Genomic DNA, 27,891 nt, shown 5'->3' on the forward strand with positions numbered 1-27,891 from the left:
TATGAAGATCTGGCCTAATGGCCACCATATTTGTTTTCACCGAGTTCCTTTTTAGGGCAGTCGGTAAGGAAGTAGTGTCCTGTTTCAAAAAAAACCAACAAAAAAAACCAATACGTTGTTTAAATTTAAATTTGGACTCAAATTTTATTTGGAAATAACCGTTTGAGTGTACTGTAGGTCTCAGACTATCTACCAGACTTAGTTGGTGACTGGGTGTTTTTTCTTTTTTTTTTCTGCAGGAGTTTGACCCGGAAGAGTTCTACCACCTTCTCGAGGCTGCTGAGGGCCACGCCAAAGAGGGCCAGGGCATCAAGACGGACATCCCCCGCTACATCATCAGCCAGCTGGGCCTTACCCGAGACCCTCTCGAAGGTAAAGACGTCTTTAGCGGTATTCAGCACTGCCGTTACTACAGTCTCAAAGGCAAAACCATTTACGACTGCAAACAAGTGATTCTTTTTATTCCTGGTTTGCACAAGTTGCCCAAACTCTGTTTAAAAACAAGTTTTAATCCAACTTTGAAAATTAGATTGCTTCATCGTGTTTTAAATGAACTGAAAAAGAAGTTACAATACTTCAAAGAATTCGTAGGATGGTTCAGTTGTTTTGCATTTTGGTAATGAAACACCTAATTGAAATAACACTCTCCATCTGCGAACCAAACACCCAGTCACATTAGAGCGATCAGTCCCACTCCACCGTAATTTGGGGATCTGGCTTTCATTATGGCTAATTAGGAAATGAGCGTCCTCCCTGCCTCTGGGACTGGCCAAGATGTCTTCATCTCTGCGTGCCAGGCCCGTATGGCTGGAGTTGGCCACCTCGTACCGGTGGTCCAGTTCCTGGGGGACACATTCGCGTTCCTGTCTGCCAAAGCGCCGCGGGCCAGGAGACGGACGCAGGGCAGCTGTTTGGGCTCGGCTCAGCTTCAGCAGCATCCTGGGTCTCCGGCGGGACATTAAAGCAGAACCCGCGGCTCATTACCTCTCTTATGTCTCGCATGTTTCAACTGGATGAAGAAAAGCGATGATCGTTCTTTACGCTCGCTTAGAAAGGGGTGCAGGGAGGGGATGGGTAGGGTTGGGGGGTGGTAGGATGTTGGGATGGGATTTGTTCTGGAGTTGCAGTTTTTTTGGAGGGAAAATGCCTGACATGTGTTCGAGGCCCTCGTCTCGGTTTCCGGCCCATTTCACTCGTTTTGCTGTTTCCCAGAGTCAGCTTGGTGCAAGTGATTAAGTGGAAAATCTGATTCCCACTACCGTCTGGTGGTGAAGGAAATGCTGGCTAAACAAGGAATATGTCCATATCACACACAAACACACACACGCATACACAGATATTCGAAGCTCACACTGTAGTTCTCCATTTCACTTTTGCTGAACCGGTACGAGGTGGCCAAATCCAGCCATACGGACCTGGCACGCAGATGGTTATTACTTATTCATACATCTCATCATTGTCTGTATTTTTGGTCCATAGAAATAGCCCAGCTGACCAGCTACGACAGTGGCATAGCAGAGACGCCAGAGACTGATGACTCTGTAAGTATTAGAAGGCTTTATAGGCTTCTCTGCCTGTGTCAATAAAAGCAGACCATTCACCCGTTTCCCCTATCCTTGTGCTGTGGCCTTATGGGACGTGATGTGCCACTTCTGAGTGGGGCTAGTTCAACCTAATTTAGGCTCGACATTTTTATTGCGGTCACAAAGTTCAAGGAGAGGTAAATGTAGAGCTGTTGCTGAGGTTTCAGATTGAACTTTCCACAGCTATGGATTCCTACTTTGACAGACAGTGTATAGAGATTTGAGATCCATGCATGTATTCACATGGGCATATCCTGTCATAATGAGTAAAATGAATAGACTGATATATGCAGACATACAGACTGTAATTATACACTATATCCTGTAATGAGATGTGATTTATTTCAAAATGAATTGAGAATGAGCTGTTTTTCTTTCTTTAGTCCCAGAGCTTGAGTGCTGCACTCCGATCCCGCCGCAAACCCTGTGAAAACGACTTTGAGATGATCAAGCTGATCAGCAACGGCGCCTACGGGTAAATGCACTTCCACTCGAGTGTTCAGTGGGCACTCATTACTTACCCAGTCCCCCCCACTGTGGGTTATTTTCATGTCGGCTCAAGTAGTTTTTGTTTTTAATTAGCCTCTCTGAAAGTGCACTTTCTCTCTCAACCTCCATACCTCTAGTCACCCTGAAGTGCTGTGCAATGCTGGAAGTAAGTTCTTAATAGTTTAATGAATGCTCTCTCTCTCTCTCTCTCTCTCTCTCTCTCTCTCTCTCTCTCTCTCTCTCTCTCTCTCTCTCTCTCTCTCTCTCTCTCTCTCTCTCTCTCTCTCTCTCTCTCTCTCTCTCTCTCTCTCTCTCTCTCGCTTGCTCGCTTGCTCAAACAGGGCTGTGTACTTGGTGCGGCACCGGGAGACCAAGCAGCGTTTTGCCATGAAGAAGATCAACAAGCAGAACCTCATCCTGAGGAACCAAATCCAACAGGCATTCGTGGAGAGGGACATCCTGACGTTCGCCGAAAACCCCTTCGTCGTCAGCATGTACTGCTCGTTCGAGACGCGGAGACACCTCTGCATGGTCATGGAATATGTCGAAGGTGGGTTTGGCAGGAAAGCGGAACAGTTTCACCATAGAATGTATGTTCCCGTTCGAAACCAAGAAACACTGAAACAGTATCTGTATTAACCAGTGAAAATGGAACCTTTTACTTTGTGATCAGATCAGGGATATTATTGTGCATCAGTTCTTTTGACGTAGTCGTTCAGTCCTAACACAAAAACTTGGATATCACATGTCTGCTCTTCCTATGTTAGGAGGGGACTGTGCCACCCTGCTGAAGAACATGGGCCCCCTGCCTGTTGACATGGCCAGAATGTACTTCGCCGAGACCGTGCTGGCCCTGGAGTACCTCCACAACTATGGCATCGTGCACAGGGATCTCAAACCAGACAAGTAAGTCTGTCATGCTGAACTAACTGGTAGAGCAGGGAGTGCCCAGTGCCCCAGGGTAAAGGGGCGTTCGCACCAAGAATGATAACTATAATGATAAATTAAATATCTATAAAATATCTATCTATAACTATAAAATAAAATATTGTTCTCATTACACATTTGCACGTTCACACATTAACTATAATGATAACGACATGCAGAACAATATCATTGGGGATCACTTTCAGAGCGATTTTGAGAACGATAAAAAGCTAACAGCCAATCAGACCCCATTTTATTTTAGCCATCACATTCATTAACACAAGGAGAGACTTTGTTTATCGTTGGTCAGTGTGGACGCTTTTATTGTTATGGTTATAGTTATTGTTATAGTTATCGTTCCTGGTGTGAATGGCCCTTCAGGGTTTGCTTCTTCATCTCCACAGAGATGGGAAGAGATCAGATACACACTGTGCTGAGAGTTTGAACATTTTTGAACATTAACTAAATACTAAATACTACAAACACGGCTCTTTTTCAAATGGCAGTAGACATCCTGAACAAATGGTTGTGCTATAGATTATAGATCAAATATGCAGTGTTAAAGATTTCTCAGACACTTAATACTTGTGTGTAAGGTACAGTATGATGCATATAGGCATTTCTTGATTTGTGTATGTATTGTTTCCCCTCTTTTGACAGTTTGCTGGTCACCTCCATGGGGCACATCAAGCTCACTGATTTTGGCTTGTCCAAGGTGGGACTAATGAACATGACCACAAACCTTTACGAGGACCACATTGAGAAGGATGCCAGAGAGTTCTCAGACAAACAGGTTTGAACATCCTCTTTTATGCCTCTCACCCTGGTATCCCGTACTGTTACGTCTAGTAGTGGATCTGACTAACACTTACTCAGATGCCATCGGATATTATTGCTTACCACAGCAATGTTGTGCAACAACAATGGTTGCATTTAGTATGAATATAGAAAATGTGAAAGAGTATAATATGAACTAAGGCCATGTATAGGCATTGAATGTTCATGTATTTTTATTGAAGTTTACTTTAATTAATATTTTACGGTACAAAATATGACTATTATCCCTGTACAGGGTACAGTGAAACTAATTTAATCTGTAATCTTTAGTGAGCTCACTGTTATGTCTTGCAGGTGTGTGGGACCCCTGAGTATATTGCCCCTGAGGTGATCCTGCGGCAGGGCTATGGGAAGCCTGTGGACTGGTGGGCCATGGGGATCATCCTATACGAGTTCCTGGTGGGCTGCGTCCCCTTCTTTGGAGACACTCCTGAGGAGCTCTTCGGCCAGGTCATCAGCGGTCAGTGATCTCCATCTTATGTTGTCAGTACCTTATACTGTATGTCCTGTAATTAAGCAATAAGCATCTTGAGGCCATAGCGGACACTTGACAGTGATTTTAGAACTGCTAAGGGGCGTTTTTAGGCATGACGCAAAGCAGAGTGCCCAAGACTGCAATAGCCGTCGTAAAATCATCAATCATAATCAAAGATCAGAATGCTCAATTTCTGTTTGCAGAGTTCTAAAAATACCCAGTGATACCCATTTCTCAAATGGTGCCTTTAGATGTTCCTTTTTTATGTAATGTAATGCAGATAGTACATTGATCAAATGCTTTGAATTTTCTCTGCAGAATTTTGAATTTTCTTTTCTAATCCATTGTTCTACATTATGTAATTATAGTTCATAAGGATAATGTTCCCTAATGCAATCACAAAAATGTGAGCTCTCCTGAAATTGAATTGAAATTACAGACCTAAGAAACTAAAAGAATAAAAGTTCTGATACTAGCCTGTATTCAGGTCTTTTACATAGATCTGCCTAAATTAATTTTGAGGGTGACGTATGATTGAAAGCCATTACACCAGTTAGCCTATACAGTAGATCTCTTTTAAATATACGCTATATATATATATAACTGGTCTTACCCATTTCCAGTGAATTAGGCTAACGGTGTCAGACTGGGTTATTGCACACTCAGAGAATAGAAGGGTATTCGATTTGTGTTCCTTTAAAAGTCCTGTTTTTGGGGGATGTTTCCAGAAAAGCTCCAACTCCCGGTTAAGCATTAAGCTGTCTGTCTTATCTACCCTCAGCGTGACTGATGTGTGTGTGCCACAGATGGCCTTGAACGTGCCCTCTCCTCTAAATGCTAATGTCGACTTTGAGGGAGTGGACTCTCAGTCGGCCACCACTGTGCTCAGATCAGTTATTAACGCCATGGAAATTAATGACGCGACAGCATCCATTTTGTGTGCTCTCAATCATGGGAAAAGCCGGTGGGACCCGGCATTAATTAAAGGGCCCAGGCGAGTCTTCCGGAAGCCGCCATGGCCTCAGGGTCCTCAGATGCATATTCATGCCTGGCTCCCAGGTTTCATTAAGATGTGCAGCACAAGGCTGGCGCTGCCACTACCGCCACCGTCGGCGCCAAGGCAGTCACCAAATGAGCACTCATCTTATTTTTCTTGCGCTTCAATTGTTTAATCCTGCGGCCCTTTTAATTGTACACATATTTGCACAATCACTGTGCCCCTCTCTCTCTCTCTCTCTCTCTCTCTCTCTCTCTCCTTGCTCGCTCGCTCGCTCGTTCTCCCCCCCTCCTTTCTCTTCTGTGGTCTCTGTACACCCCAACAGCCATGTGAATTATGGATGTTCAGTAGACAATGGTGCTTAGGGCACTGATGTTGTCGCTGGGAAGGACAGCAGAGTTTTGCCATTACCATGTAATTTAGGAGGTTAAGGGTGGCCTAACTTTCATCATTTAACAGAACTGGGGGGGCCTGTCTTTTTTTCTACTTCTCTCGTTTCCCAACTAATCAAAGCTTGAGTGGGAGACTGCTAGGGTCTCATGTTTTGATGATGAACTGCTAGATATGTTTTTGTTGTGTCTGAAATTTAGCAGTTCATTAGGTCAAAGCCTTTTTTCCCCCCTGTTTGTTTATGTGTTTGTTTATCTGTTTTGTCTCTCAGATGAGATCAACTGGCCTGAGGGGGAAGATGCTCCACCTGGTGACTCCCAGGAGCTCATCACTCTGCTGCTCAGGCAGAACCCTCTAGAACGCATGGGAACAGGTGAGATCATCACTCTACTGCTCAGGTAGAACCCTCTAGAACACATGGGAACAGATAAGGGCCTCAGCCTTACCGTAGGCCCACAAGTGAAGTGCTCCATTTGCGGAGCGTAAAAATAGTTACTGGTCTACTTTTTTTTTTTTTTTTTTTTTTTTTGGAACGTACGTGCCACTGTCACATCAGCTGTATAGCCACTTCCATTGATTACAGTCAAAGCTAATTGTTGCAGCACACGCTCTGTGAAAGGAACACTTCAGTTGTGTGCCCTGCGTAGCCTCCCTGCCAGAATTCTCTGTCAGAACCCTCTAGAACGTATGGGAACAGGTGAGGGCCTTGGCCTTAGCACTGGCGCCTCCAAAAATACACCAAGCCCTCTTTCCGTTCAACATGAGGCCCTTGATTATAATCCTTATTTTGTTTAAATTCAGTTTCCTCTAGATGGTTTCCCGTACATGGATTAAGCCTATTTATAGTTAACAGTACAATTAAATGAAAACCTCTATTTTAAAAAAGCTTTTAGTCTATGATAATGGGAGTAGACGTAATCGATGTACAGAAAACTGTACATGACAACTGGAGCTCATGTTCTTTTAGCTGTCTGACCAGTGAGGGCTCTCAAAAAAAACACATGCACATATTCATTCACAGTCCTGGCTTTGTAAATGGGATTTTGCTTAAAGGTAAAAAAAACCCCATGGTGTTCTGTTCAACATGTGTCCTGTTTTGTGTAATAAAGTTGGTGTTGTTCAGGTGTCAGGTGTTTGCTTTTTGGCTACACCTCTAGTTGTATTAGGCATGTTATTTCTCTTCGTCTAAGGATTTTAGCCAAACAGACCTTTTACCAGACCTTTAGCCAACCAGCACACATGGAAAATTCTAGTCACTGGCACTGCGGTTGGAGTCCAGACTGCCCAAGGTTGTTCTGTTCTCCTTTCTTTACTGCTCTTCTCCTGCTGTCCTCTGGAGTCAATTTGCTAGCAGAGACTGTTTGGCAGGTCCATTCTTTCTGCTTCTTAACTAATGACTATTCTCATGACGGACGATCAATATTATGCGGTATTAACCATTGTTCTTATGGCATAAGTGTTGAAATGGCACTGAAAGGATACAAATGATTTCCCTCATTTCTACCCTTGGATGTCAAAGGCACAGTTGCTATTTGAAATCCGTTGAGTCACCTTGAGGGTTGTGGAGCAGTGGCTTCTAAATTGTTTAAACAGCGCTTTCTAAATTGTTAGGTGCCGGTGCTACATTTCTGGCAACTGGGCAGCCGTGTCGCTTTGATGCCCTCCCTGATTCCTGGCCTGGCAGATTGTGCCACCTCAGCTGAGCCCTGATGATGAAAGGCCAGTGTAGAGAAGGAAATGGGGTCATCTGGAGGTGTAGCATGGGTCACGCCACCTATCCCCCCCCCCCTCCCCCCCAACTACTGTACATGCTCCCAGGCCTCCCTGCTACCTTGATCTATTGCAATAACATAAGTCCAGACCTCGTGAATGTCACCCTGCGCAAGGTGACCGCGTGTATCAGGCGCCGCCAGGGGCCACAACTGCTGACCCCCCTCGTGCCGAAAACAAAACCGTGGCTTGTTTCGACCCCGCGGAGGAGATTTAGTCAAAGCAGGCCAGCAGGGCTTAATCATCGGAATCAGCACCCCCTCTAACTGCCCTCCCCTCCCTACTCACCCTCACTCCACCACTTCCCAGCTTCGCTCTCCCATTCAGCGGAAACTCCTGTCTTCCTCAAAGGTCACTCGCAGGATATTGCGCTGCATAATTTATGGCCATGAAATCATAGTTGGGTGCCAGCCAGCCACTGGAGGAGAGAAAAGGGAGGTAGGGTAGAGAGAGAGAGAGGTGGGGGGAAATAAAAAAAAAAAGCTTTGACTCGGCATTTCTCCTCCACTCTCTGGCTCAGTTCATACACACACACACACACACACACACACACACACACCTTGCCCATACAGAGCAAGACATTCAATCAATGATGTGTGCAGGTAGACAGTGGTTATTCTAATACCATAAAATCACCTCCTAAACACACTCACCTTTACAGTAAGCACTTTAGATTTAGTCCCGCTGCTCCTGCTGATATGGCCAGAACTTAACCTCTCTCTCTCTCTCTCTCTCTCTCTCTCTCTCTCTCTCTCTCTCTCTCTCTCTGTCTGTGTGCTGTGTCCTCTGTCTACAGGTGGGGCCCACGAGGTGAAGCAGCACCAGTTCTTTTACAACTTGGACTGGAACAGCTTGCTGCGGCAGAAGGCCGAGTTCATCCCTCAGCTAGAGTCAGAGGACGACACCAGCTACTTCGACAGTGAGTGTCTGAACAACCGGGGAGGGGGGGTGGCATTCTGACTTTAGTGCTACGTGGCAAGACCTCACAGTCTGGAGACGACTCCCTGCAATTGTAGACCAGAAGACCGTTCGGAAAAACAAATGCTAACAAACCTACCCCCTACTATTTACTTCCACACCCCTAACTTCTGCATTTCCCTTCATTTTAGTCAAAGAAATTCATTCCTAAATTTAGTTATTTCCAATGTAATTTATGCCTTGATTGCTTACAAGACCTCACAGTCTGAAAACAACTCCCTGCAATTGTGGACTAAAAGACCATTCGAAAAATAAATGCTTACGAGCTTACCCCCTACTATTTCCTCCCACACCCCCTAAATTCAGCATTTTCCTTTATTTTAGCCAAAGAAATTCAATCCTAAAGGTAGTCGTTCCAAATGTCGTTTATGCTGTGATTGCTTACACCCTCTTATTGTCCACATTCCACCATAGTTGTCTCCAGACTCTACAGAAATGGCTTTGGCAGCCCGGGGTGTCCTCCAAACACGTCCACAAATCAAAAAGCTAGTTGACGGGAAGGACGAGGGGAGGGGGAGAGACTCGGCGCTGAAAAGACCTAGCGCTATGTGGCTAATGTCGCCGTGCGCCAGCCGTCTCAGCGTGACACAAAAGCAGTTGGGAGACACAATGAAAGAGAAAATGGAATTTATTGTCGCATAAAGCGAGCTAAAGACAGACACTCTCTTAAAATAAAACTGCCACAAAGAAACCCAGAAAACAATTTACTATGTAGCTCTTTTTTTTTTTTTTTTTTTTTTAGAAAAAAAGTCCTGTTCAGCATGAGCTACTTGAATAGGAATATTTTATGACCATTTGGTCCTTTTAGAACAGATGGGCCTCAGCCTAAAGACAAGACTTGGAGCTACTCTGTCTAGTTTTGGTCTTTAAGGCTCCAAGTTGTTCTCTTTGACCATAACCTGTTATTAGTGTTAGTGTTGAATGGTAGTTAGCTGAAAATGATGAACATAAACTCCACACTGATGTTCACTGAACTGCATAGTTACAGAAGGCAAAAAGAAGCTCCTGCAGTATGTAGTATGCACATGTAGTATTCTATTCACTTCACAGAATTTCATTTAGAAGACATTTTAAGATTCATCAAGGTGACTTTGCCTGTTGAGCACATTATATTGCCTTCACAAGCACAAGTACCAACAGAACCTGTGATCTTTTTGTCTCCAGCTCGGTCTGAAAGGTACCATCACCTGGAGACTGAGGAAGAGGACACGAATGATGAAGACTTTAATGCAGAGCTTAGGCAGTTCTCTTCCTGTTCACACCGCTTCTCAAAGGTAAGATTCCTACTCCTCCATCTTCCCTTCCCTACACTTTTTTTCTCCAGCCTGTGAGCGTACACACACACACGCACTTACACAATCACACTCACTTACACAATCATACTAAAGACACTGCACACACTTACACTCACTCACTCTGACACTAATATAAACTCGGCTTACTCTCTTATCAACACACTCACTCACTCAATCATCTTGCGCACACACACACACACACACACACACACACACACACACACACACACACACACACACACACACACAGGGATGAGTGGGCAGAAGAAGCCGCTAAAGTGATGAGGCTCCCATGCCTATCCTCTGAGAGTGCGTAAAGCTGTGGATTTCCTCCTCCTCATCTGCAGCTGAGACTCATTAGGTGTTAGGGATCAGGCTTCTCCTCCCAGGCCCAGGCCCTGCAGCGTTTACTGGGAGCAAAGCAGGAGAAAGCTGCTGGAGGGAAAACACTCACAACTTCCTCACAAGCGATTATATACACACAGGCACTGAGTCAGACAGGCACACAATTTCGCACACACACACTCACATTAGATGTCATGTCAGTAACATGCATACATATAACTACCATCCAAAAATGGTGTATGTTGTACTATTGAAAGATACAGATATATACAGAAGTACACAGTCATAAAAAATACATTCATACCCATCCTCACACACACACACACACACACACACACACAAGCATTTTTCCATACTTCCCCCTTTGGCATTTGGCACCGTTTGCAGGCCTTCAGATTATGCATTATCTCTCATGAGCAAGATCTATTTCAGTTGCATGTAGAACAAAGACACACACACACACACACACACACACACACACATACATACATATATACACACACACACACACACACACACACACACACACACACACACACACACATTCACACACACACACACATACACACATACATACATACATACATACATACATACATACATAGAAAAACACACATCTGTTTTGGTGCAATGCAGACTGCACTCAACCTTGGGTAAGCTGAGTAGATTTTAGAAGGAGTCTATTTTTTGTACTGGATATTATAAGCTAATCAAAAAAGTTCTTCAACACCGTTATGAGCCTCACTTGTTTGTATACCTCACTTTGTTAACCATTACTTTCTGTTGTCTGACCTTGTTGTCTGTGTGTGTGTGTGTGTGTGTGTGTAGGTGTACAGCAGTCTGGACCTGTCTCGCGGCCAGCTGGAGGAGAAAGGGGAGCAAGAAGAGAAGAAGAGCGAGAGCCCGCTGACCATGGACTCCCTCAGCTGGACGCCCGACTTCACCGAGATGTGAGTCATCAGCCGAGCCTCTCAGTCCATCTGTCACATTAAAACGCCGCTGCCGTTACCGGTGCCACCTCTGCCACGGCCGCCACAGCCGTCAGGCATTACTCACCGGGCTTGTTCGTCACCAAATGACGTCTCTTCCCACCCCCGCTGAGCGGGCTCTCAAGCGTAACTTAAGCGGCAACTTAATTGGGTGTAATTTGAACTCCTGCTTTTAGAGGGTTCAAGGTACTAGTGGGGTTTCCAGTGGTTAGGAAGTGACGTCTAACACATCTAACAGAGCTGAATTATCTACAGAGATTTCCACCCGTGCAGTCTAAACCCGAGACGGTGGGTGGCTGGGGATTGTTTTTTTTTTTTTTTTTTTTTTTAAACTTCAACTTGTTTGTACGTCACTTTGATATGGTTTGTTAACCATTTAAAATTGTTAAATAACAGATACTGATGTTAACCATTTAAAATAATTCAATAACAGATACTTTATATGTAACTTAGATGTAGAAACTGTAGGGTAAGTTGACTGATATTTAGCAGAAGCTTTTATCCAAAGTGACAGACTCGCAAAGGCAGGTTACCACTTCTCCACTGCTGATAAATCTACTTCCTTCAAAATAAGGGCATTCATAAAAGCATATTAACAGTGGCAAATTTGGCAACAGACAAATTTCCATATTAGATTGTTACATTATTCTATTTTGATGGGAAATGGTGGACCCCAGTCATTTAATTGTGGAGAAGTTTTCAGGAAGTAATTTTGCTTTTAATAGAAAAAAAAACTGGCACAGTTACTGAATTGAATTTAGATAGCTCTTTGTTACCAGAACTGGGTTGATATTGTAGCGTCTCTGTTTTTTCTAGGCCATCACTCTCCCACTCTTCTGATGCCGAAAGCGCTAGTGCAGGACTCCGGTCTGGCCTGCTCCCCAAGTTTGCCATCTCAGCCGAGTCGGAGGACGGGGATGGCTCCGTGGCCCTGGAGGACCCCAGCAAGGTGAACTTCACCATCGGGGAGCTGCCCCAGGACGAGCCTGACGCCACCACGCCCGGCAGCACCCTCAGCGGCTCCACTCTGTCTGGTGAGGAAGGAATTGGAGGCAGTGATCCTCTGCGTTAACGGACGTTTCTACCAAGAACAATAACTATTATGATGAAAGTGACCCGACAAAGTGACCTGACAATATTGTACCTCATGTCTTTATTGTTATAGATTATGTGTGGGCGTTGTCATTCATAATAACTAGAACGATACTTTTTTGCCTCAGTGTTACTTTGAGAGGTGTATAGATGGAGTGTAGCAGAGGATTCTGTATTGGTCCACTGATTCTTTATAGGAGAAGACAATACCCTGTGATGTGTCCTGTAACTGTGTTTTGTTTGGAGTTGTGTTTGATGCTGCTGCTGTTGCTGCAGTGCCGTGCCGCATGCCAGTGCATTTGGTTTGCTTTTGGTCTGATTTGCTCTTGTTTGGCTGTTGCCCCCCACCCCTAATCCACTGCTCTCTCCTCGGCCCAATAGGCGACTTCTCTGAACACGTGGACCAGCTGCCCTCCTCCCGGGGTGAGGGGGTGGTCAGCCCCGACACCACCTCCGCCTCCAAGACCTCCGTCGAGCTGGGCGCCACCCTCGGCCTGCCACGCTCAGACACCCCGGACAAGACACCCGGCACTACCGCCACCGGCGGCAAAGTGCCCAAGTCTGTCTCAGCCAGCGCCCTCTCTCTAATGATCCCTGGAGGTGAGTGGGTTTGTTCGGTCAGTCAGTCCAGTGGTGGTAAAATGAGTTTGAGAGCAGAAGTTTTATATGTCAGTGTCATTTTATTTACATGGGACTTTTATAAACAACGGCAGTTGACCAAAGTGCTATTTATGCAGTCTCGTTTTCTGTCCAGCACCCAGCATGAGGTTGTGCCTGGGTGGGCAATCCCTTTTTCAACTTTTAAGAGTGCAAACTGGTGATCAGACACTGCTACATTTGCTACACGGTATGACACAGAAGGGCAGAGAAGGAGAGAATTGGGGTAGGAGATGGAGGGAATGAGTGAAAGAGGAAGAAAAAGAGAAAGAATGAGGCAGATAAAAAAATGAACAGAGAAAGAGAGGAGAAGCTAAATGAAACATTGGGGGAGAGAGAGAGAGAGAGAGAGAGAGAGAGAGAAGGGGAGAGAGGGAAGAGAGGGAGCACCAGAGAGGGAGGAAGAGAGGATTAGAGAGCGCATTAGAAGGACGGATCAAGAGAAGGAGTGTGAAAGAGATGAAAGGGACACAGGGAGCCGTGTGAAATCGTAGCCGGCAGGCCCATGCTGCGAGCGCTGCTCCACTTTCCGGAGAGATGGAGAGGCACAGAGCTGGCACTGCTGCTGCCCCACTTCCCCTCCTTCTCTCTGCCGCAGAGAGAGAGACAGAGAGAGAGAGACAGAGAGAGAGAGACAGAGAGAGAGAGACAGAGAGAGAGAGACAGAGAGAGAGAGAGAGAGAGAGAGACAGAGAGAGAGAGACAGAGAGCGACAGAGAGAGAGCGACAGAGAGAGAGCGACAGAGAAAGACAGAGAGAGAAGGGGGGGCAGGAAGGAAGGGAAAGAGGGCAGAGATAGGAGGGTGTGAAAGACGGACAGAGAGAGGCAGGGTGAAGAATAGAAAGGGTGATGAAAAGGGAGAGAGTAATGGAGAAGGGTAGAGAAAGGTTGTGTATGAGACTGTGTGCATGACAGGGAAATACAGGTTGACATAGTGTGTGTGTGTGAGTGAAACTTTTTGTGTGCTAGAAGTTTGCCAATGTGCATTCCCACACACACACACACACACACACACATTTTCTCTGTATGTTTTTCTGTGTGTGCATGTGTGTGTGTGTGTGCACAAATTCATGAGAGGGTGGAAAAGAGAAAGGAGGCCGCCGCTGTGAGGGGGAAAATCTCATCGGCCTCACTCCCAGCAGGGGAGTCCAGAGCTGGAACTGCTCTGACACGCTAAGTCCCCTACATCCCCTGTTATTGGGATTCCAGCGCGCATTCAGGCCCGCGCCACTTGGACTGGCAGACAAACATAGCCTCGAGCACAGCCCTGCTCTGCCAGAGCTCAATGCCACCCAATGTCATTGCGCCACCTTAACAGATGTCGAGAATGACTCCTTTTAAAATTCATCATGATGATATATGCTGTAATGCACTAATATGGATTATACAGTGAATTATAATGTACTAGTAGCAATAGAAGTAACGATAATAGTATAGTGCAGCGATAATAGTATGATGCAGTAGATTCAGTGCATTCTAATGCACTAATAGTAGTATACTGCGTTGATGCAGTAGATGCAGTGCATTCTAATGCACTAATAGTAATAATTAATTTATTGGCATATAATTGTTGCATTTCTGAATAGTCAATGTTTTCCTCCTTATTGTAGATGTTGTTGGGGTGTCCCCGCTGGCGAGTCCCATGTCCCCGTATTCACTGTCATCAGATCCGTCCTCACGAGACTCCTCCCCCAGCCGAGACTCCTCCCTCTGTGCGGTCAGCCCCCGTCAGCCAATCATCATCCACAGCTCCGGCAAGAAATTTGGCTTCACACTGCGCGCCATCCGCGTGTACGCTTGCGACGGTGACGTCTACACCGTCTATCATATGGTCTGGGTAAGCACACGTGAAGCCTTCCCTCCTGCTCACAGATATCTACATGTACTGCAAGCTTACAGCGTGGAAGTAATGTGTGAACAGGTCCTGTACCCTCTTTGGATTTGCGTCTTAAATGAATAATTAGCAGTATTCCTGGTATGTGCTTACGAAAGCTGGCTGTTAAGATCATTCTCAGACTATAACCATCATAACCTCTCAGACTATAAGCCATGCATTATGTATACACACCACTTACTGTGTATAGAATGTCCATATAATGGCAAATGCTTGAATAGATTTTGGAACACTAGGGATTGCATTTGTAGCCCTTGTTGTTCTTTGTAGAGAGGTGGTAGCTTTTTCAGCTCGGCTTAGGGTGGATACCTGTAATTCTAGACTAATAACCAGCAATGTTGCGTTTCTGTTCCTAACGCAGAATGTGGAGGATGGGGGACCGGCCAATAAAGCTGGGCTGAAAGCTGGAGATCTCATCACCCACGTCAACGGAGAACCAGTCCATGGCCTGGTCCACACTGAGGTGGTGGAGCTGCTACTCAAAGTGAGTCTCCTGTCCCTGTCCCCTGTCCAGCAGTAGTATCCGTCATAGCCACTGTGTGACTTCATTTTAGATAGCACCTTTTCCAGTATAGGATAGGACAGGACTTTGCTCCCACAGCAACCTGAATTCTCTCTGTTGCTCCCTTTTGATCTCTCTTTATTCTGTATACATCAGTCACACACATAAACAATACATTAAGTAGCATCCATGTACACTGTTATTAGTGCAGTGAAGAGGCGAACTCTTGGAGCTTGACGGTGCTTACATGCTCTTACACTCTTAGTTCAGAGTCTGTTCAGATACACTACAGTCAATGCACACACACACACAAGTAGCAATACAGAGAGAAAAACACATTTGGCAAATTTCATGAACAGGTGTTAAATCTCTTACAGAATGGCCCTAACACCTGTTCAGATGGTCATAGCTGAATATTGTGTGTAATCCTTAACAATGTGCATCTGTTGGGACCGTGTGTAGCATTATGGTATCCAAAAATTGATTTTATTCTCTTCTCTTCTCACAGAGTGGCAGTAAAGTAGCTATATCTACCACCCCTTTTGAAAACACGTCTATCAAGACTGGTCCCGCCAGAAGGAACAGTTACAGAAGCAAAATGATCCGCAGAACGAAGAAACCCAAGAAAGAAAAGACACAAGAGAGGTGGGCTTGCATTCTCAGCAATATTTTTGTCATGGTCTTATTATAGTATTGGTATTGAAGGCAGTGGAAGCACATAATGCATACCGGTATACATGTGCACATATGTTTCTGATTGTCACACTCTAACATCACCACTAGGTGTAACTGTTGCTCTTAACTTGACTCCTGGCCATGTCAAAGGCATTATCCCTGCACAGCCTTGGCCAAATATTAAATGCTCTGGATGGTGGATTTAGAAATCTGGCAGCAATCCATCTCATTACATTTCTGTCTCTGATTGGTTGACTGGAGAATAAGGCTATTATGTGCATGCAGTTTTGGCAAATTATTATATGATTTTATTTTATGTTGCTTTGAAGAACATTGTAAAATATCTAAACCTTAAATAATAATTGCTTTGCTTTGTTTTGTGTTGTTTTGTTTTTTTCCTCCTATTTTCTGGCCCCCTCTTCCTTGCCACGGCAGGCGCAGGTCTGTGTTCAGGCGCTTTGCCATGCAGCCCTCGCCCCTGCTGCACACCAGTCGCAGCTTCAGCTCCCTCAACCGCTCGCTGTCCTCAGGCGAGAGCCTCCCCGGCTCCCCCACACACAGCCTGTCCCCTCGCTCCCCCACCACAGCCTTCCGGCCCGCTCCAGACTTCACACAGTCGGGTTAGTATGAAGCACCCAGCTAGTATGTCACTCAGTCTACAGTAGGATTTCACATGGTCAAGTTAGTATGAGTACTTAACCCCCATGCTCCACACAGTTCAGTATGTTTACAGCGTGTCACTATGAATATGATAGTAACGAAGGATACTGTGTTAATGATGAATAATATTAAATTCTGTGTACAGAAAACAGCATTTAATATTATTCATATATATATATAGAATTTCCCCCTTGGGGATTAATAAAGTGCAAGCAATCAAGTCTCATTGAAAACTGTGAAAGCTTTTTTGCCTGCGTGAACATTGTGCCACTTTTGACTCAAGTTCCTCTTCCTCTTTTTATTGTTTCTTTTGGTTCCTAGGTGGCACATCCTCTCAGAGCAGTTCCCCGAGCTCCAGTGCCCCAAACTCCCCCGCCGGTTCGGGCCACATCCGGCCCAGCACCCTGCACGGTTTGGGGCCCAAGCTCCCCGGCCAGCGGCTGCGCCAGGGCCGGCGCAAGTCGGCCGGCAGTATCCCACTCTCGCCCCTGGCGCGGACGCCCTCCCCGACGCCGCAGCCTACCTCCCCCCAACGCTCGCCCTCCCCCTTGCTGGGCCACACGGTGGGAAGCTCCAAGACCACTCAGGCGTTCCCTCCCAAGATGCACTCGCCCCCCACGATCGTGCGGCACATGGTGCGGCCCAAGAGCGCCGAGCCGCCCAGGTCGCCGCTCCTCAAGCGGGTGCAGTCGGAGGAGAAGCTCTCGCCGTCCTACACGGGGGACAAGAAGCACCTGTGCACCCGCAAGCACAGCCTGGAGGTGACCCAGGAGGAGGGGGCGCAAGGGGAGGGCGCCCAGTGCGAGGCCACTCTGCAGAGCGTGGAGGAGACCTCTTGCGAGACGTTGGCGGTCACACGGGTGCGGCCGGCCGAGCAGGGCTGCCTCAAGCGGCCCGTCACGCGCAAAGTCGGACGACAGGAGTCCGTGGAGGATCTGGACAAGGAGAAGCTGAAGGCTAAAGTTGTGGTGAAGCGGCAGGACTGGACGGAGAGGCGCGAGTCTCTGCAGAAGCAGGACGCCATGCAGGACAGTGAGGCGGCCACCTGCTCCTTGACCGCTGACGACAAGGACAGGAGCGTTCTGGGTAGGCCCAGCTCCAGACCTCAGGGCAATCCTGAGTCTGGTCCCCTGGACAACAAGGGCGCCAGCGCCAACTCCACGCTCAAAGACGTATTGTACAAGAAACTGAACACCAGAGTGTGTGAGAGCATCGCTGAGTCAATGAGTGGCGGTGGGGACTGTGTGTCCGTGTCACTGTGTGAGGGTGTCAGGTCGCACACGTGCCCCGGGTTGCAAGAATGGAGCCCCCAGAAGGCCGAGCGACAGCTCGCGCGACCTTTGAAGGAGGGCGGTAAGCCGGACAGGCTAGACTTTAAAGCCTCCAGCATGGAGTTTGTCAGGAAACGTCCGTCTTTCGACGAGCGAGATGACTGCGTGTGCCGATTATCCCCCAGCATGCACGAGAGCCATCACTTTAGCACGACCCGCTCCAAGAGCCTCCAGCTGGACTCCGCCATGGTCCTGGACCACATGAAAGGCGGGTTGTGCGGCATCCACAACTCGCCAGTGATCACCGGAGACTCTCTGTCCCCGAAGCTGTTTACCGGCCGGGGGGAGAGCGCGGTGGAGAAGCTCCAGATGATCTCCTCCTCGGAGGGATCCATCCGGAAGACATCCTCCGAGTACAAGCTCGAGGGGCGTCTTGTTTCCTCGCTGAAACCCCTGGAAGGTACACTGGACATCGGCTTGCTCTCGGGACCACGCGTTTCCAAGACCGACACCTGCCTGTCCAAAATGGTGGACGGCCCAGGGGAAGTCACGCTAGGTCAGAGCCAGAGCGAGAAGCAGCTGTCGTTTCAGCTGCCGAAGCCCTCTGACAAGCCGAAGGCAACATCAACAGACTCCGCGCCAGCTCAGGGAGCCGTAGAGTCCCTGAGCTCTTTGAACTCGCTTGCAGAGTGGCCTGCAGCGAAACCCGACACTACCACCACTGCCACTGCGGCCATCGCCACCGCTCTCATCAAAGGCTGCAGCAGCAATAGAACTCAGCCCAGTCACGTCGAGCCAACCCACTTACCGGTCGTTAAACTGGACATTGCTGACTCCAGTGGAAAACCGGAGATTAGATCAAGCGTGAAAGCCGCCGCCTCGTCCATGGCCCACGAGATGAGGGTCACTCGTCACAGTTCTCATTTCTCATACGGGAAGACTCCTTCAATCAAAGAGGTCAGCAACGAGGACCAGGATGATGACTTAGAGCTACCTGAAGAGGCCAACATGGCCACAACCAATCAGAAACAAGACGATCCCAAGCCTGTAATGACACAAGAATCACAAAACTCTAAATCAGAATCTAAGGCAGAATCGCATGCCTCTCAGTCAGAATCCCCTAAAACAGTACCTCATGCATCTAAGTCCAAACTTGTAGAAATAAACTTGGTTGACAAATCCAAATCTGAGCCTGCAAAAGTGATCCGCAGCCTCCAAACTACTCTGTCTCCTAAGCAGAGAGTAGACTCCCCGTCAGAGTTGGCTGGTGCACAGAACAGTGACGAAGAGCAGAAACCAAGTAGTCCAGTTTCAGGCAAAGCTTCAGGGCACGGTGCCTCACAACATGGCTCAGCACCTTCACAGAGTGTGCTGCTTTCTCCCCCCGAGCACAGTGCTCAAACGAGCGCAGCCAAGGATAAAGCTGTTGATGCGAAGACACCTGAATTCCAACAGAACCCTGTCAAAGACAAACCAGCTCCTACACAAAACTCAACTTCTCCAGTAAGCGCTGTCAAAGAAAAACCAGCCGCCCCCACACAGAATTTAATTACATCCGTAAGTTCTGGTCCTGTGCTGGCAAAAAGTACCGGTAAAGAAATTCCATCCAGCAGCATAACTCCGGTTTCAGAACGTTCTCATTCGCAGACCGCTGTCAAAGACGCGCCAGCGAAAACACAAACACAGAGCGCACCTTCAGATCCACATCCCAGTCATCCTCCGAGCTCCGCTGCTGCCAAGGACAAACAGGTCAGCACACTGAGCTTGGCCTCAGCTTCACAAGAAAGCCCCGGCCCCAAAGGTACGGCCATTTCTGAAGCCGCTTCCCCGCAGGCCAAGCAGAAGAAATCAGGCAGCCCACCGAAAGTCAACACGGGGCCGAAATCCTTGCTGACTTCAGCTGTTGCTCCATCGGAGGATGTAAAGAGGTCTTGTGGCTCGGTTCCACAGTCTCAGCAGCAGCAGCAGCAGCAGCGCTCGGACAGAACCCCGCATGCCACCGCCGACAAGGTCCAGACAGAGAGGGCCCTTTCAGCGCCTGCCAGCGGGACGACGTCCACTTTGCAAACTGGCAAGGCCCTCAAAACCACAACGTGTTTCCCTAACAAAACGGCCGAGGCCCAGGAGACACCTTCCTCTGAAGGGGAGCTGAAAGGCTGCGTGGCGAAAGGCAACACCAGCACCGCTGCTTCGAAAGCTGAAATCACAAAGAAGGGTGAGCTGAAGAGAGAGGATGTAGCCACCGGTAAAGCAGCAGCAGCAGAAAGTAGCACCTCAATTAAGAACGTGGCCGTAGCTCCGCAGAAGATGCCAAGCAATCAGGGCAAAGCCACGGATGGACAGACAGACACCAGCTTAGCCAAGGCAGAAGACAAGCCACGAGTGAAGGGCTCTCCAGTGTCCGAAAGCCTGCACTCGGCCAAGGCCTCGGCTGACAGAGCTGTCAAAGAAACCAGTCCCTCACGGTCAACAAAGCCACCCCAAACTTCACCTTCAATGTCCGTTAGTGGAAAACAGGCCACTGTGAGCTCCAGAAATAAGCCGAGAGTAGAGTCCCCCCTGGTGTCCCAATCAGGTGTCAAAGCAATGGAGAACAAAGGGAAAACAGAGAGCCATTCAGCAGCTTCGGCTGCAGCTAAAGACACCCAACAAGCAAAGCCAAAAGAGCAGAGAGAGACACCAGTCCTCGCTGCCCAAACCCAGAGGGAGACTGTGAGCCGTGGCAGTGCCAGTCTGGCCTCCGTGCCCGTGCTCCCCGTGCCCGCTGTCAGGGTAGAGATCCACACACCCAGTGGGGCAGTGGTGGGTAAGGGCACGCCCAGCACAGCTGAATCCACAGCAAAGTCCACCAAGGAGGAAGTGGCCAGGGCGCAAGGTGAGGGCCCCAAGCTGCAGTCTCAGAGGAACCAGGGACCAGGGGAAGTGGTGGGGACTACCAGTGATCTCAAATCAACTTCTGCTGAGGCCAAGACTGGAGTCTCCTCTTCCTCTTCAAATCGAAAGGAGATGGCCGAGAAGAAGAAACGAGAGGCTGGCCAGGAGCAGTCATCCACGCAAAAACACGCCGGCAAAGATGCGTCTAGAACATCTGCGCCCGCCAAAGAGGCAACAGCGGCAGAGAAAGAGTCCGTCCGTCCGAAACAATCAAAGGAATCTCCTCGCGGCTCAAACAAGAAGTGATGCACAGACTGGGGCAGATGGCGGGGTATGGACTTTTGTTTGCAGCCACCATTTCTATCCAATCTTTTAGGAATGTTTTAAGAGGCTGTTTCTTTTTTCTTTCTGTATGTCCTATCATTATGCCTTCCTTTTTTGAGGACCGGTGAAGCTGTTACTTCAGTGTGCGTACCAAGTAAGAAACACTTGAGTAAGCAGATTAGCTTGGTGAAGGTGTGTGTGTGTGTGTGTGTGTGTGTGTGTGTGAGAGAGAGAGAGAGAGTGAGACAATACTACTATGTGTTGAAAAATGTAGATCTGAATGTAAGACATCATTTCTTTTGCTGCTGATTTGTGGTCCCTTTTTAATTTTCTGCAGTAAGTAGGGAGCGAGGAGAAAGAAAAAAAGTAATTCTGTGTCTAAATATGTTTTGTGTTGTGGAATAATTAGTAAAGCAGAGGTTTGTGCAACCTGTAAACTAGCAGAGGCAGGGTGAAGTCCCTTCAGTGGTGTGCCAACTGCCACGGCCGTGCATGCCAGACTCCGTACTAAACACAAAGCCCCTGTCCGTAGACACATCGAACTGGGCCTGTGCTGAGACTAAATGATGGCCAGGACTTTTCCTCCCGATCGAAAAATTCTGCTGAAACCGGCCTGGTCTTTGCACATGATTTAAACCATCAACTTATCAAAAAAATAAATACAAAACAAAAGTGTAGCAATGGTGCTGAAGAAGTAGCATGCAGTTGTCATGCAAAACGTGTGATCTCACCAATTTTTTGTTTGATTAGTTTTGTTTGGGTTTTTCTTTTTGTTTGTTACTCTGTTCTGGTTGTTTTACCCTTTTAGAGATGAAGTGTGCAGTTTTGTTTTGGGTAGTGGTGCACAGAGCCAATGCACTATGTCCTGTGCTTCTCACCTAGAACTATTTACTATGGAATCATCTTACGGTTCTGGAATCATATCTAGTGGAAGGGGCCTTTTGGGTTCATGGGGAATTCGGCTTGCTGTTCTTAGCAGGTTATGATAAAATTCACATTCCTTTCACATAACATCTCTACATTTCTAAAAAGAAAATTGATTTTTATGCAATATACTGTAAATAGGACTAAGTGAACTGTACAAAATGGGGGCTACATGGGCTCAATCAAATATGTGTGTTGTATGTTTTATATGTATATATTTTGCTATCTCATACATTTGTATACCATGCTCAATGTTTGGTGTTAGTTCTGTCATTGTTATCTTGATAATTCTGGACTTCTGGAAGTAGCTACCAATAGGAAAAGGCATAATCTCTCTCAGATTGTGTAATGAATTGTACTTGAAGCAACACAAGCTTAAAATGAGAGACTGGACACTTTTCAGTAATGTGTCTCTGTGAAAGTAAAACTGAGGTGCCTGTAGTAGATCTGAGAATAAGAATGTCTTTGATTTTGTTTTTTGTTTTTTTTTGCCGTAATGACCCACAATGGACTCACATGGGTGTCTCACTTTAAATTTGCACCAATGCTCAGAATATGGATGTAACTTTAAAACTAAAATGGAAAACCAATAGCCTCAATTTGGAAGACAATATACCTTATACTCAGTTACATTTCTTATAGCAGTTTCGAGGTGTGAAGGCTGTTGTCTGGCTTGTATTTGTGTGGCTGTTTAAACAATAACGAATTTGGCTCAATAGAAAAGGCGGATGTAGGACTAGAGGTTTGGATTTCCACCTCTTTACACAGTCGGGTGCCAGAGTTGAAGAGGTACAGCATCCAACATCCTCTCATAAGCTCATACTCACCCTGTCCCCATTTGTTCGCATAATATCCGGCATAATGTAGTCCTTTTCCAGAACACTATGCAGAACTGATCTTTGGCCGAGTGCCCTTTCATCTCTGTATTTCAGCTGACGGGGGATTACATGTAGACAATAACAGTCACCGCACAGTGCAGGTGAAAAACACTTTTCCATTACCTAACATAAGATTGTGAAATGGTTTTAAAAAATGGCGTTGCATTTTGTTTCATAGACTTTTGTCTCTGATGTTTGTGCAACCTCAAACCCTTTGATTTTTGTGTTGCTTTTATAACATTTCAATAGTCAATAGTGATGAATACATCTAAAAGAACAATCACATCCTGCATAGTTTTTCTCAATAAAAATATATTGTCCATTGCTCTCTTCAAACTAACCGCTAATGTTAGAAGTGGTGCAGCAATGAATCAAGCCAATGCTTTTACAACCCTTCCACTTAGATGTTAATGGAACCAGCCGAGCACATACCAACTTAGTTACAATGTTACAATATCTGTAGGCTATATTACAATGCTAGACACTTAATGGTATTTTAAAGGGGCTAATGGTAAATGCATCTATCTATATATAGCAGGACACATACTGTATGTTCGAGAGCCATTAGGGAATGCCACACATAAAGCATAATTAATGACCTAGAGATTTTTAAAATAAAATACGTTGTAAGATTCTGAACTTTTAATGTTCATAGAGTAAGCTGTTTCTGGGAGATAAAAATGCACCTTATTGTTGGATATGCAACAAACACAGATTTAATAAGACTATCTTGAGAAGAAAGAAAAAAAAAAGTATATAGATCATGCTGAAATGTGAATGTCTACTCGAGCGATTTTTACATGATAACAGTTGTCGTCATAAAGGAATCACATAAAAGCTCATTAAAATTAATGGAGTCTTGTTTGTCCCTATGCCTTTTTTCCGCTGACATTTGATGTTTAAAATCTCTTTAAAAAGCACATTAAATGTTTGTTTACAATACTTCATGGATGTATATTTTGTATATTGTGTTATTAATTTGCCAAAATCTGTGTGCAATGTCACAGAAAAACTTGTGGTGATTGTAGTGTCTGTGACTGCTTATCTCAGTCAAACCAAGCTGTATAAGACTCTTTGTTAGTCTGCGTTAGTGCAGACCTTATATGTCAAAACATCTGTCTGGTTCTAAATGGTCCTGCATTTTTTTTGTTTTTGTTTATTTTTTGAAGGGGGTTACTTTATTTTCTCAATGTGTGTAAACTTAGTGTTAGATGACTGCTTCTCATGATTGGTCTTTTAGGATCTGTGCAATAAAATGTGTTATGAGTTTTGTATTTCACCCAATGAAAGCTCTATGGATGTCATAGATGTTGTATACTATAAAAATATTTATACTTCTAAAGTTGTACAATACTAAAAATAAAATGGCATGAATGAATGCTTGTTCTTGCTCTTTGATGTTTCATGTACTAGGATTACTCTGTGTCTATTCCTGACACAAAAACAAAAAACTAGCCTGCTCAGTGTAGCATGAATTTAAAATTTGTCACACACAGTTTTAGTAATTCACTAGAAGTGGGTTAGACCTATTAGCGGCTAAACAAAAAGGGGAAAAATGTTTATTGTTTAAATGTGTAATATTTTATGTATTCATTAATGAATAGAAGCAATATTAAAAACCCATTTGAGTATAGACAATATTAAATGAATACATGTTGGTTTAATAAACATTTCAGACACACTGTCACCTACACATATTTTGTTCTTCTCTAAAATAGCTTTAATTCTATATCCTAGTGGAAGTGCACGGTCACATCTGGCACTCTGACAGTGAAATATTTGTGGCCCTCTCCATCATCAAAGTTGCCCATCCCTGTAACGCGAGGGTCTCCAACAGGTAACTCCCGACCAGTAGCTCCCCACCTGTTTCTAAGTAGCTCAAGATCAAATCAATCATGAAATCAAATTCACAGTCTACAAAGAGAAAGTAAATGAGTTGAAAGGAACCTTTTAAAAAGCATACAAATCTTATTCAGCAGTTTTGGGTGTAGAGCAGCTATGTGAATACATGGCATGCTACTATAACCTAAAAGCTCTCGGCCATGTCCATTTTGTCAAAGCAACTCTTGGAGGAAAAAAGGCTCTCGGCCATGTCCATTTTGTCAAAGCAACTCTTGGAGGGAAAAAAGGCTCTCGGCCATGTCCATTTTGTCAAAGTAGCTCTCGGAGAAAAAAAGGCTCTCTGCCATGTCCATTTTGTCAAAGTAGGCCTAGCTCTCAGAGGAAAAAAGGTTGGAGACCCCTGCTATAACTGTTAGCCTATTACTAAAAAGAAGCTATGAGCTTACAACAACAACACGTTACATTTATATAGTGTTTTTCTCAACACTCAAAGCACTTCACATGGAAAGGAAATCCAGTGAATTATGCTAATCTAGGCTACCGGTTTCAGACTGGGTGTACAGAGAAGAGTAGGGTCTGTATCCTCTTACCAAGCTCTGGGGTAGAGGGCAAATAAGCTAATCTACCAAAAAAGTTGCCATGTTTCTTTAAGTGATTATAGATCAGCTGTGTTGTGTGTTTGTAGGCTTTTTATAACTGTGTGTACCGTTCATACCTTTGGCTTTTATACTTTTTTCTCACTATTACAGCAACAGCAGTCACCACTGCAATGATCAGAATAACTATACAAAATGCTTCCAATCCAGCAAAATTGTTGCAGTTCAAGGCCACTTCTGATGGCTTCACCCGTCCATTTGTGGCATTGCAAAGAGTCTCCACAAAATGCATCAGTTTATCAGCATTGGCCTTCACCCAGTCGATAAATTCAATATTAGAGCAGTTACAGACCAGAGGGTTGTAGCTGAGGTCGACTGAACTGGGCCCTAGACCCTTGATGGAATCAATGTCCACCAGCTCAATTCGATTATGTGCAAAGTTAAGATGAATAGCTGCTGCTGGTGAGAAGAAAGTACTAAGCTTAGTCAAGTAGTTAGCGCTGAAGTCTACATAGGTAAGCTTCGTTAGGGTACGGAAGAGGTCCCCTTTAATAGCTGTGAGGTGACACTGTGCCAAAACTAGGCTTTCTAGGAGAGGAATGTGCTTGAATGTCTTTGGGTCCGACACCACTCCTCCTGGGACAGGGTTTCCGCTTAGCTCTAGACGAACAAGGCTTTTCAGGCCTTCTAGCAGACGGGGATGCGTTACACTGACTGACGTCCTGGAGAGATTCAGGGTTTTGAGCTGCACCAGGTTCAAAAACGGAGCGCTGGTGTTCAGGTTAACATGAACGTGGGCGCAGTCCAAGTGCCTGAGTTCTGGTGTGGTGTTGAAAGGCAAAGTGTCCCACTGCAATTCAAAGTTGTAGCTCAGGTTCAGGAGACGAAGATGACCCAGGCCTTGAAGCTGCTTCTCGCAACACGGCCCCTCCACTTTCATTTCACTGTGGCTGAGGTCTAGATATTCCAGGTGGGACAGACTCTGCAGACAGTTGTCGCGAAAGATGAGTAGTGTCACGTACACCCCCATGCCACGCATAAACAGCGACTTCAGCGAGGGGAAGTTGTGGGCATTGATGTTGCACACGTTATTAAAGGCATTCCGGTCAAGAGTCAGCTTTGACAGTTTGCTCATGGTCGTTATCTTGTCTGGTAAACTGTTAATGTGCATCTCTGTCATCTCGAGAACCTTCAGCCCTCCCATGCACTCGAACGTGGCATTTGAGAGGTCCGCCCAGCGGTGCTTCTGAAGGTTCAAATGGGTCACGGTCATATTGCACAGGGAGCGGAGGCTCACTGTTGTGATGTCCCATCTACGTTCGCCCTCAAAGGCTCCTAATTTGAGCGTCTCTGTTGTCACACCTTCGAGGCCCGTCAGCACCACTGAGACATCGACTCTCGCAAAACAGTCGGTGAAGTCCAGGCTCCTGAAGCGTAGAGACCTGAAAGCTCCAGGCTCCATACTCAAGATGGCGTTGCTCTGAAAGCTGACCTCCAAGTCCTCCCTGGCGTCCTTGAATACCGTCAGGTCAGACGCACTTATGCTCGGGATGTGATTCCTGGCCAGATTGAGCGACTTCATCTTTGTCATGCAAATGGCAGCGAGACCCTCCAGTGTGTGGAGGCTACAGCTCGAGACGTCCAGTGTCTCCAGCAGCAGCTTAGAGATGGGGAGATGCTCCAGGTCCCTCACGGCTGTCTGGGGCATGATGAGGTGCGCCAGAGACTCTAGGCCAGTGAAAGCTTCCACAGAGATGAATATGAGAGGATTCCCTGTCAGGATGAGTGTTTGCATCTTAGCCTGAGCCACAAAGACGTCCTCAAACATGAGATCAATACGGCACCTATAAGGATGACATTAGGTTTGTTTTATATTTACATTATTTGCCATTTAGCTGAGGATTCAGAAGAATGTTTGGAAGCCCAGATCCCTAATCACTACACCACCACCACCACACAGGTTAATGTTGAATAAGAACAATACATACATTACCATTCCCCTCAAGATCTTCAATTTAGACTGAATGCCACAATCAATAACTTATAATAAAATGGAGATAAAGAAATAAAGAAGATACTGAATTCATAATACCATCAATGCTGTATCAGTATAATTTGACACCTGCTGATGTTGAGTCCCTCACCTTGTCAAGTCCAGTGACAGAAGCTCACTCAGCCTGCTGAAAGTGCTTTTGTAAAGGTTTGGTAAGTAGTTGAAGCTAAAGTCCAGGTTCTGAGTTGTATTGGAAACAACATCTGGTACACTCTCCAAGTTTCGGCCACTGCAGTCATAACCGTTAACAATCTAAGGATAATAGTGAGGGGGAAATGTATACATTTAAGATATTACATGTAGTTATCTTAACTGTTGAGTGCCAAACCATACTTTCAATGAGAAAGAAATTCTTCCAAAATTCCTTCCAAAGAACTGATTCATAAATCTGACTAATTTTAAATAAGATTTTTTATTTTGTTTTGTTATTTCATTATCTTACCTGACGACATTTGTACTTTGCAGGAGGAATTAGTCCACAGATCACCAACTGAGACATCAGCACACACACAATTAGTTTTCTCCCCATTCTGAGTTTAGCCTACAGCCAGATGAAGCACCATCCAAATCACA

At 45.8% G+C, this 27,891-nt stretch overlaps 2 protein-coding genes across 9 annotated transcripts in view; one reads left to right on the forward strand and one right to left on the reverse strand.

The window, feature by feature from the left end:
* Nucleotides 1-24,205, forward strand: part of mast4 (microtubule associated serine/threonine kinase family member 4) — a 115,291-nt gene extending 91,086 nt beyond the window's left edge. For all 7 annotated transcript variants that reach the window (XM_048259884.1, XM_048259882.1, XM_048259885.1 and 4 more), the window contains 18 exons: nucleotides 240-372; nucleotides 1,480-1,541; nucleotides 1,967-2,058; nucleotides 2,414-2,622; nucleotides 2,840-2,978; nucleotides 3,660-3,792; nucleotides 4,131-4,296; nucleotides 5,970-6,071; nucleotides 8,265-8,387; nucleotides 9,611-9,720; nucleotides 10,915-11,036; nucleotides 11,892-12,109; nucleotides 12,549-12,767; nucleotides 14,436-14,662; nucleotides 15,081-15,203; nucleotides 15,730-15,866; nucleotides 16,332-16,516; nucleotides 16,878-24,205. In XM_048259884.1, coding sequence (XP_048115841.1) covers nucleotides 240-372; nucleotides 1,480-1,541; nucleotides 1,967-2,058; nucleotides 2,414-2,622; nucleotides 2,840-2,978; nucleotides 3,660-3,792; nucleotides 4,131-4,296; nucleotides 5,970-6,071; nucleotides 8,265-8,387; nucleotides 9,611-9,720; nucleotides 10,915-11,036; nucleotides 11,892-12,109; nucleotides 12,549-12,767; nucleotides 14,436-14,662; nucleotides 15,081-15,203; nucleotides 15,730-15,866; nucleotides 16,332-16,516; nucleotides 16,878-21,007 — 6,630 coding nt within the window. In that variant the 3' untranslated portion in view covers nucleotides 21,008-24,205. The remainder of the gene's footprint in view (nucleotides 1-239; nucleotides 373-1,479; nucleotides 1,542-1,966; nucleotides 2,059-2,413; nucleotides 2,623-2,839; nucleotides 2,979-3,659; nucleotides 3,793-4,130; nucleotides 4,297-5,969; nucleotides 6,072-8,264; nucleotides 8,388-9,610; nucleotides 9,721-10,914; nucleotides 11,037-11,891; nucleotides 12,110-12,548; nucleotides 12,768-14,435; nucleotides 14,663-15,080; nucleotides 15,204-15,729; nucleotides 15,867-16,331; nucleotides 16,517-16,877) is intronic.
* A 262-nt stretch (nucleotides 24,206-24,467) lies between these two features.
* On the reverse strand, nucleotides 24,468-27,891 carry cd180 (CD180 molecule). 2 transcript variants are annotated; one of them, XM_048259335.1, is made up of 3 exons: nucleotides 27,761-27,891; nucleotides 27,410-27,570; nucleotides 24,468-27,109 (listed from the first exon to the last, which is right to left on the reverse strand). In XM_048259335.1, the coding sequence occupies exons 1-3, from the start codon at nucleotides 27,845-27,847 to the stop codon at nucleotides 25,360-25,362; spliced, it is 1,998 nt and encodes a 665-aa protein (XP_048115292.1). In that variant the 5' UTR covers nucleotides 27,848-27,891; the 3' UTR covers nucleotides 24,468-25,359. The 2 variants fall into 2 exon arrangements, with proteins under 2 accessions (XP_048115292.1, XP_048115293.1); XM_048259336.1 differs by lacking the exon at nucleotides 27,761-27,891 and having other exon boundaries at nucleotides 24,468-27,038; nucleotides 27,410-27,495.

The sequence above is a fragment of the Alosa alosa genome, chromosome 12 (assembly GCF_017589495.1).
Source record: "Alosa alosa isolate M-15738 ecotype Scorff River chromosome 12, AALO_Geno_1.1, whole genome shotgun sequence".
Lineage (NCBI taxonomy): Eukaryota > Metazoa > Chordata > Actinopteri > Clupeiformes > Clupeidae > Alosa > Alosa alosa.